Below are 10806 nucleotides of genomic sequence, written 5' to 3' on the forward strand. Positions count from 1 at the left end.
GCCTTAAGGAAACTGCCTGCTTTATCTTCCAGTTTTTGGTGGAAGTGGAGTGAAAAGTCGTCATTTTATTATAAATACGGCATTTCTCATAATTTGCGACTTGTCTTTGCCACAATACTGGTACTGATAAATTTCCCTGATGATGTAATAGTGACATAGGGCTGTCAAAATAGAAGAACATGCCAGCAACACTTTCTGCTTATTATATGTTCACCGAAGCCGGTACGCACCGCACGTTGTGACACTTTCTTTTTGTTACTTTAAGCGTCCGGGTTCTGAAGAGAAATGTAAAGGATCCATTGTGAGCAAATCTTTTGTCCTGACGGCTGCTCACTGCTTCCATCTCGATGACTTACTCCATACGATCAATGTCAGAGTTGGAGGTAAGTTCTCCCATCCATGATACTGTTCGTCCTACCACAACCTCCAACATGGCCTCTAGCGGAGACATGAGGACCTCGGAGCCAATTCTACAAATGTGAGGACTACGGATGTTTCTGCTTTCATCTGTTGTAGATAAGTTATTCACAGTGAAGAACCTCTACCGTCATACTGACTATAACCCACTCGGCAAAAGGGACAAAGGCGTGGAGAAATCCTATGATTATGATATGGCTCTCGTTGAACTGCAAGGGAAACTTGAGTTTTCCAGTAAAATCAGGTAAAAAAAAAGATATTTACTTTGACAACTTGGTTAAGTTGAACAAACGGAGACTTTTAGACCTGTTCTATGGTGACATGGTAGCTTGCATGCTTATATTGGGGAATTTTGGGGACTGGTTCTGTATAGGGGCGAGGTGGCAAACATTTTCATGGCTCAGAATCCTAAATCTTCCCGCAGACCGATCTGCCTTCCATGTACTACGGGGGCGTCCTGGGCTTTAAAGCAACGAGGGAAATCTGTGACGTGCAGCGACCATGGTGAGTGTCGGAGGACTGAGTATGGCGGCTTGTGTACTCTCTACTGTAAACATGTTTTTGTATTTTTTCGAAATCTTGATGCTTTGCTGACTAATTTCAGAATGTAACTGTATAAGCATCAAAGATTACAGAGCTCCAAACCCTCGGCTGTCCCTCACTGACCCATAAAGTATATCAATGCGTCTGACTACACCGCGTTCCAAATGATGCAAATGCTATTTTTTTCCGATTATCCTAAAAGGTCGATGGAAGCGAGTCAGTATACAGTAATGCTAAAATCAGCAACCGTTAGCGGATAAATCACATTTTATTGGACAAACCTCCCAATGATAACAGTATTTTTTTCAAAACTAGAAAAACTCAAAATGCACCAAACTATTATACACAGCAGAGTTTCCAAACATTTTATAGGTTGTAAAGAACTGAAAATGGTCATTTGTTGAATTTGCAGCAATAAGAGGTCACAAGGTCTGAAATTAGAAGCTTTTCCAATCAAAACCATATTCACAGGCCAAGTCACTTGTACCATAAGACCCTTCTTTGAAGTCACCTTCCCAATTTTTGCATCCATCGAGCCTATGACTTTTTGGGGTTTCTGTTAAAATTTCTTATTCTTATATCAGCGTCGCCTCCCAGGGCTGTTGTTGTGATGTGATCGGCCTCCCACCCATTATATCTTTTTCTGGAGGATACTCCAAAGGTTCTCAATAGGGTTGAGGTCAGGGGAGGCTGGTGGCCGCACCATGTGTTTCTCTCCCTTTATGCCCATAGGAACCAAAGGTTTTCTTGGCTGTATGAGTTGGTGCATCATCAGCATGAAGATTATTTTCCTACAGGTGGTTTGGTTCTTCTTTTTGTACCATAAAAGAAAGTGGTCAGTCAGAAGCTCTATATACTTTGCCGAAGTCATTTTCACACTTCATTGACTCTAAAGTGGCCTACCAGCTCTTTCTACAAAGTTTTGGCCCAAAACGTGACTCAACCTCCTTGCTGACATTGCAGCCTGGTTGGTACATGGTGGCCATCCACCAACCATCCACTACTTCATTCATCTGGACCATCGAGGGTTGCACAACACTCAAGAAGATGGTTTTATAATCAGACTTAATGTATGTCTGGACCCACTGCAGCCATTTCTGCTTGTGAGCACTGTTTTGGGGTGGCCGAAAAGTAGGTTTATGCACAACTGCAGCCTCTGCAGGTTTTCGGTACACTAGATGCTCCAGCTGCTTCAGATATCTGTTTGCTTCTTTGTAATAGTATTTTAGCAAATACAATGAATTTGTCTGGCAGAATCCTTCCTCATTATGCCTTTATCTGCAGAAACCCCTCAGTGCTGTGTATCAGCCATATACTGTATGTCTTCACAGTAAGATGAATGATCATGTTTACAGAGGTTGTCCACTAGTCTAACATTGATGGCCTATCCTTAGTCATTGATAACTCACTGAATTGGATGGACTAAAACAACCCCATATCTGTTAAATTGGGTTAGTGTGTGGATAGACTTGTACAAAGCACAGTGGATTAGGTGTTAAATAATTGTAACATACTTAATAAAAATTATTTTATAATTCGTCCATCCAAGTCAGTGAGTTTTAAATGTGGTGGCCTCTCAGAGTTAGGCCGGAGTCACACTTGCTTATGACTCTTGCGAGTATTGGATCGCACTGCCCATACTGGCCGCGGCTCTCCTGACAGGAGGGGCTCAGCTGCATAGAAATACATGAAGCTGAGCAGCTCCTGCCAGGACAGCCGCGGACAGTACGGGCAGTGCGATCCAATACTCGCACAAGTCGCACACATGGGTGACTTTAGCCTTAGCTAAGTCCTCTGTCAGTGAATTGATAAGTCATTTATGTCTGATCAATGGGGATGCGATACCTGGCACCCCCAATAATCAGCTGTTCCTAGTGTCGTCTCCAGCCACGAAACTGCTCCATTCGACAAAGAATTGGCCACGGCCGGGTCCTGCACATTTGTCCCCTAATGATTTGAATAGGGGGTGGATGTGCAGTGCTGTGGCCACTATAGAGTTGATGGAGATCCGCTGTGAAGCTCCTTAACTGAGCAGTTCCGGCCACCGCCGGTACCGACAACAGCTGAACGACAAGTGGCGCATCCCCACTGATCGTTAGATAATGACCTATCTAACGATTGACCATGAATGTTAAAGTTGTGGACAACCCCTTTAAGTTTTTGAGAAACATCTAAAGTTTTCATACCTTGTCCAAGGCATTTGATACTTTTCAGCGGTAGAGAAATCCTTTTCCTTTCCCATATTGCTTGAAACCTGTGGCTGCTAAATAATGTGGACCTAATTGGACTCACCTGGAAAACTAATTATCACAGGCGTTTGAGATTGATTTTAGAGATCCAAAGAGCCCTGAGATACAAAACAAAAAAATAATAAAAAACTACATATTTATGACACTTAAATCCAATTTGCATAATATTTTGGACCGCAGTGTATAGCGAGCACTGGGGGGGGATTAGAGAAGACACGTACAGTATATGGGAGCTGTATACATCTGTCTTCAGTAAGCTCCCCCTAGTGGTGGATGGCTGGAGATGAAATCACACTTGTAGTAATGTGAAATATGGAAAATGTAATAAATTTTGGTCTTATATCATTTTATATGTCCTTAGAGAAGACACTGCTCTCGTCAGAATTGGTGAAGGCCATGTTTGTGGCAGAGGAAACTAATAAGGCATTGGAGAGAAAGGATGTGATCATAAAGCGAGGGAGTAAGGTAAGGAGAATGAACAATAAAAAAGACAAATGAACCATAGACATAACACTGAGCCATAGGAATGTACTTGTTACAGCCGAACCACGTGGACCGCAATGTGGGTGGTCTAATTTTTGTCCAATGGGACATCGGGATATCTTGTAGTTTTGAATGACACCATTCACCTTACAATACAATGTAGTGAAGATCAGTAAGAAAAAATTCCATGTGCCGTGAGATCGTGAAAAAAAACAAAACAATACCGCCATTATATTTTGGGTTTTGCTTTTACACTGTTCTGTGCGTGGTAAAAATGACCCAAATTTATTATTCGCCAGGTCAAAATCATTAAGCTGATACCAAACATATAGAATATTTTTAATTTAAGTAGTAAAAAAAACCTCAGAACGTTGCAAAAAGAAAACAACAGAAAAACAACCAAGAACTAAAGAAAGATTAAAAATAATGGGTCCAATTCATCATTTGCATTTTATTAATTGATGTTTTTCAGTCAAAGTGCATGAAAATGGCGCATGTGGTTCATGAGCAGCACGGTGGCTCAGTGGTTAGCACTGCAGTCTTGTAGTGGCTCAGTGGTTAGCACTGCAGTCTTGTAGTGGCTCAGTGGTTAGCACTGCAGTCTTGTGGTGGCTCAGTGGTTAGCACTGCGGTCTTGTGGTGGCTCAGTGGTTAGCACTGCAGTCTTGTAGTGGCTCAGTGGTTAGCACTGCGGTCTTGTGGTGGCTCAGTGGTTAGCACTGCAGTCTTGTGGTGGCTCAGTGGTTAGCACTGCGGTCTTGTGGTGGCTCAGTGGTTAGCACTGCAGTCTTCCAGCGCTGGGGTCCTGGGTTTGAATTCCACCAAGGACACCATCTGTAAGGAGTTTGTATGTCCTCCCCGTGTTTGCGTGGGTTTCCTCTGGGTTCTCCAGTTTCCTCCCACACTCCAAAGACATACAGATAGGGACTTTAGATTGTGAGCCCCAATGGGGACAGTGTTCCTGATGTATGTGAAGCGCTGTGGAATATGTTAGCGCTATATAAAAATAAAGATTTATTTTTTTTTATGAACTTTGTAAAAAATGCTCTTTATTTCTGTCTTTAGCCATTTTTGCATCTTTTTACAATAAAAAAAATCACAAGTTCCGCTAAAATGTTGCAACAGATTTGCACAAAAAAAATTGCAGTCGTACATAAAATCACTTCCTGGAAGGGACAGGAGGACATTTGCGCAAGAATTTAGTAACTTTTTAAAAAGTCACAATTGATGAATGAGCAGAAAATGTCTGGAAATCCCAAATTTCAGCCACATGGCAAACAAAAAAAAAAAAAATAGTAAAACACAACAACTGGGGAACACATAACATACACTTTAAAAAAAAAAAAAGCAAATTAAAGAAAAAATAACGCACAAATAAAAAAACTCTTGAAAACCACCAAAAACTACACAGAAAAGGCCCAAATGCAATAATGTATCAGGACCATACCTGCTGGCTGAATTTCATCATTAAATTCTATTGTAACACCCCTTTAAGCCGTGTCCGTGGGCAGGGTGTTCTCACTTTAATATGGTGCAGTGCCTCCACCCGAATCTGCATATATGTATTCCTTCACTGGTAAAGGGGGAATAAAGCCTATCTCACAGCTGCCGCACCTGCACCCTAACTGGTACCTGTACAGACTAGTATCCCTTGCTGCACAGCACCCTAATGGCTCATGCACATGTGACGCCCCTGGATTATTCAGGTCCTGCAGGATTCAACCCCCCATGGTTCTGGTTCTTCATCCTGCACTGTTGCCTCCACCAGCAAATAAAATCCTAGATACACTTTCACCACACCCTGTCAGGCACACCAGTGGTCGGCTTAAGCTGGAATAGGGCCGCCCACCTAGGGGTCAGGCAGGGAGGTGGGAGGTGTCAGTTCAGAACAGTGGTAGCCCTCGAGTTGTGAGGAGCTCTGAGGAAGCTGGGAGTTGTAGCTCTCAGGGGAAGCAGACTAGGTTGCAGACGGTGGTCTGGACCTAGAGGAGTCAAACCCCTGGTCGCAGGGGATTGAGGCTAGGTGCCAGGGACCTGTCTTGGAGGACGGTCAGCAGCCTAGGCCTAATAACTGGTCCGGGACCGAAGGCACGACGGGGTACACGGACCCTAGGTCGGGGAGAAGCTTCACGCGACCCGGCAAATAACCTGTGGAGGACAGGGCCTCTATGGACTGTTGCCAAGAAGCTCAGAGATCGGGGGCAATATCAAAACGAGGGGGATAGGGCTTTCCAAACAAGCAGCCCACTGAAATCCCAAGCGTGAGCTCCTGAGAGCAGGCTCCTTCACTTAGCCATAGTGGGGAGCGGGGCCTGGAAAGCTCCAATCTGACGGGCCACAATGGACACTGAAAACTAATGTGCCAGGAGGCAGGTTACGGAACACCAGGCAGTGCTGCAGGGGACGGGACCCGGACGAGCTCCCCCAAGAGGGCAGCGGCACCCAGAGACTTTACTGCTTTATTGCTGACTGAGTACCTGATTAACCCCTGCAGCTGTACTCCCCCTGCACCCCAGCATTTCATTCAGAGTCCCAGGGCCTTCCCCTACCCGTGGAGGGTAACAACATCCAGCTGCCCCACTCCATCACCCCGGGTACTCCCAACAGCAGCAGCGGTACTCCCAGTTACCGTACACCACACGTGGCGTCACAAACTATATCTTCCCTGTAAATACCCCCTTATACATTTGAGGGTGGCCCCTAGCCCCCGGGTCCGGAGACCCTCGAGCCACGAGTAAACAACCCCCACGGATCCGAGCAGTTCGACCGCTGCAGGGGCGGCACACACAGATCGGAATATTACTAACTGCACAGCTATAGGTCCACAACCCGCACCTGTCTGCCTAAAAGGCTGTCAGGTTGTATCACGAATTTCCTTAGGAACTAGAGGGGAGTTTGCAAAGAACAGTTGAGAACAGGTGATAACCACACATCATAGGAAGAAAAGCAAAGGTAAAAGAAATTAGACCATCGTCATTTGGATAGGGACTGACCAGGCGGTGGCTCAGCAAGAAAGGGAGCTGACCATGCAGTACAAGGTTACCAAACCAAGACCCAAGGCATGACACTTTCAGGCTTAGGTCCCATGATAGTAACTGTGTTACTTTGTAATTCTGTGTCCCCTGAACTCTCCCCTGACTGGGGACAGCATGGACTTGATGCTGGGCTACACTCTTCTTGAGGGTCGTCTTCAGTTAACTGATCAATATGGTCTTGGTCATCACTGGAATTACTCTCAGTACCCTTAGGAGTAACAAAAGAGCTGACCAATTTTTGATGCCAAAGACTCCGACATGAAGTGCTTTGTGGCTGAAGCAAACTGATATTCTGCCCTGCAGCAGTAGTTGCTGACGATGATAAGTCTTACTGGTCCTCCTCCCATTTTTGGGCTTCACAACTTGTTCTCAAAGTCTACAATCATGGTGGGTCTTCCTGGGGACAAACCATGTGTAGGAGTTACCACAGTCCTTAGTGTCAGTTCTCATTCTTGGCCATTAAACCAGCTGAATATAGTATCAATAGTCCTCTTAACAAAACGTTGCCTATGGTTATCGTACAGCACACTTGTGACCGTCTTCCGAAAGAAAGTGGGAAGCATCAACTGTCTGAGAACTTCCCCCATTTTGATGCTTGACCTCCCGTTATAGCACTCCATTTGTCACAACTGGGGAGCAAACTAAGGAAAGCAGATTCTTCTGTTTTCAAAGCGTTATTCTTGGACCTCCGGCCCCTTGTAACGAACCGTCAGACTACTCCTACTGATGGATCTTCCAGTTGAGCCTTCTCCACCTGGGTTTGCATCAGTGGTAGGAGAGCAGATAGGCAACTTAGCAATTCAGTTGAGCACTGTCCCATGATGGAATGATCTTGCCTCGGAGTCAGTGACACATGACTTCAATTCCAGGTCTCTTCATCTCCAGACAACATGTTTTTGTAGAATAAGATAGATTCCAGCTCACCATTGATGTAGCCCCTCCGTTCAGAGTTCAGACATTGTCTCTGCCACAGCTTGGATATTTCCAGCAGAAGTAGTCTCTGTATACAAAACTGCCACTGCAGGTCTGTGTTATACTATACATGGGATTTGGTTCTGTATGAGAAAAATTTAATTCTGACAGCAAAAAAGCTCAAAAATTTATGAGCACAGAATGTTTATACCGAAAAATAACACGATGGTAAAAGATGGAAATGAGATATCATTGACAACCACCCTTCTCCTCCTCAGAGGCTCGCCTGTCTAGATGATACCAAAAAGATAGACAAATTCAAGGATATTCCAGAAATTAAAGATGTCGTGACCGACAATTTCTTATGTACAGGGGGAGTAACTCCTCAGGTGGATCCACAAACCTGCAAAGGTAATTTTTCTTATGTTTATAATTTGTCACTGAGTGCAATACCTGTAATCCATGCATATATTGAAAGATTAGGTGTGAGATGTATGAAGGGAAAATGGAGACTCTGTAGATGACATGTGAGGAGGTATCGGGAGATTAGCTAAGCGATGTATGGAGGGGACATGGAGGGACTGGAGATGATGTGGGGAAGTATCAGGACTCAGGAGATTAGGTCAGAGATGTATGGAGGGGACATGAGGAGCTGGAGATGACATGTGGGGAGGTATCAGGAGATTAGGTCAGAGATGTATGAGGGGACATGGAGGGGCTGGAGATGATGTGGAGATGTATCAGGAGATGAGGTCAGAGATGTATTAAGGGGACATGAGGAGCTGGAGATGACATGTGGGGAGGTATCAGGAGAATAGGTCAGAGATGTATGAGGGGACATGGAGGGGATGGATATGACTTGTGGGGAGGTATCGGGAGATTAGGTCAGATGTATGGAGGGGACATGGAGGGTCTGGAGATGATATGGGGATGTATCAGGACTCAGGAGATTAGGTCAGAGATGTATGGAGGGGACATGAGGAGCTGGAGATGACATGTGGGAAGGTATTGGGAGATTAGGTCAGAGATGTATGGAGGGGACATGGAGGGGCTGGAGATGACATGTGGGGAGGTATCGGGAGATTAGGTCAGAGATGTATGGAGAGGCTGGAGATGACATGTGGGGAGATATTGGGAGATTAGGTCAGAGATGTATGGAGGGGACATGGAGGGGCTGGAGATGACATGTGGGGAGGTATCGGGAGATTAGGTCAGAGATGTATGGAGAGGCTGGAGATGACATGTGGGAAGGTATCGGGAGATTAGCTAAGAGATGTATGGAGGGGACCGGACATTACTTGTGCAGAGGTATTGGGAAAAAGGTTGGAGATATAGGGAGGGAAGAGGTTGTAGACTGAAAATTACATGTAGGACAGGTCGGAGGTGTATGTAGGAGACTGGAGATTAAATGTGGGGAGGTATCGGGACGAATAGGTAAGAGACGTATGAAGAGAACAAGTCATGGACTGGAGATTACATGTGGGGGGTATAGGGAGAATAGATCAGAGACGCATAAAGGTGACAGGTTGTGGACTGGAGATTATATAGGAGAACGAAGTGAGAGATTAGTTCAGTTGAGTATGGAGCGGACAGGTTATGGACAGTCTTCGCAGTTATTATTAGCATTTTAAGGTCAATTCTCTGTTTAATACTTAGGTAGTAGAGGGATTAACAGAGAAGAGAAGCAGATGAGTATAGAGGGACTTGGTAGATTATTAAAGAAGCATCGATAAGGATGGATTAGAGGGGCACAAGAGTACAAACCCAATACAGATGAGATACCTAGGATTCTGAATATCAGTGACCGGTCAGCTTGGGGTAGGGCAGAGCCTCTTGACTCCAGTTGGACTTATTGATCTCTGGAGCTTCGCGAGAAAAGAATCCTGAGGCTTTATTTCGATGGGGTCTGGTATAACTGTACAGTATGACTAGCTGTGACGTGCATCTGAATCTCCTCCACTTATTATTTCAGGTGATGGTGGAGGTCCTTTAATTGTCCCCTACAAACAACGTTATTTTCAGGTAAGTGGTGTAATGTTGGGTCAGTTGTCCACAATGCTCCAAAAAGATATCATGTTGTTATTATGGAAAATGCTCCATTCCCTCTACCTGTGCCCCGTCAGTCTATGGAGAGGAAGTCCTTAGCTCAGGTTGGAAGCATCTTTCTTGTCCTCAAGGCTCCTCTCTTTAGCAAACAAATGAGGGAACTCTATCTCAAGGTTCCTACGTCCCTTGTGCCTAAAAGTGATAGTGGGTCAGTGAATTGGACACCAGTAGTAACTTCTCTTTTCCGTCATCATTTAGGTGGGCATTAGTAGCTGGGGGACAATCGACAGCTGTAGAGGACCTAAAAGAAATCCTGGGCCGGTGCCGGCGCTGTCTCGTGACTTCCATGTCGATTTGTTCCGCACGATTGCTTGGCTGAAGAATATATTACAGGAAGATTTGGAATTCCTGAAATAAAGTTTCCTGGTGATGGAGCCGTAACCATAAATGGTTGGACGCGCTTAAGAAAGAACAAACATTCGGGAAGTGATAATAATGCACTGCACTATATTACAAAATTATATGTAATATCGTATACAGTAAATGTAATACTAGAAATATATAATCAGAAATAACTTCTAAAATGAACCCTACTGATCTAATTACCATATTATGGCCGACGTTCCTCATTACAAGCGCAAAACAACACAAAGGTACATATAGGAGCATGAAGAACACTGTAAGATAAAACCTCATACATAAATATTATAATGCAATATAAATGTACCCTGAAATCTGATTGGCTCTGGAAATGATGTGCAGAAGGGTCAGGTTTTACCTGCTTTATGCAATAATTTTTGTTAATTCAGATTTTACATTGATACACAAGATCAGCGGGGTCCTCTCTGTCTTGTAGGGTATGGAATCTTATAGTCACAGGGGTCCTCTCTCTGTCTTGCCTGTAAATTGTAAGTTCCCATAGTCAGTGGGTCCTCTCTCATTTTCTCTCTCCTGTAGAGTGTACGCTCTTATGGTTAGTGGCGTCCGCGCTCTCTACTGTAGTATGTAAGCTCTTGTGGTCAGCGGGGTCTCTCTGTCTCCTGTAGAGTGTAAGCTCTTATGGTTAGTGGGTCTGCTCTCTCTCTCTTGTAGAGTGTAAGCTCTTATGGTTAGTGGGTCTG

General features: G+C 44.6%; 1 protein-coding gene across 1 annotated transcript in view; it reads left to right on the plus strand.

Moving 5' to 3' along the window:
• LOC142250320 (complement factor B-like) overlaps positions 1–10273 on the plus strand; it is a 35352-nt gene extending 25079 nt beyond the window's left edge. The window contains exons 12-18 of the mRNA XM_075322463.1: positions 266–383; positions 517–661; positions 842–921; positions 3571–3674; positions 7918–8050; positions 9612–9661; positions 9944–10273. Of these exons, the coding sequence (XP_075178578.1) occupies positions 266–383; positions 517–661; positions 842–921; positions 3571–3674; positions 7918–8050; positions 9612–9661; positions 9944–10102 (789 nt within the window). The 3' untranslated portion in view covers positions 10103–10273. The remainder of the gene's footprint in view (positions 1–265; positions 384–516; positions 662–841; positions 922–3570; positions 3675–7917; positions 8051–9611; positions 9662–9943) is intronic.
• The last annotated feature ends 533 nt before the right edge of the window (positions 10274–10806 follow it).

The sequence above is a fragment of the Anomaloglossus baeobatrachus genome, chromosome 9 (assembly GCF_048569485.1).
Source record: "Anomaloglossus baeobatrachus isolate aAnoBae1 chromosome 9, aAnoBae1.hap1, whole genome shotgun sequence".
In the NCBI taxonomy this organism is placed as follows: domain Eukaryota; kingdom Metazoa; phylum Chordata; class Amphibia; order Anura; family Aromobatidae; genus Anomaloglossus; species Anomaloglossus baeobatrachus.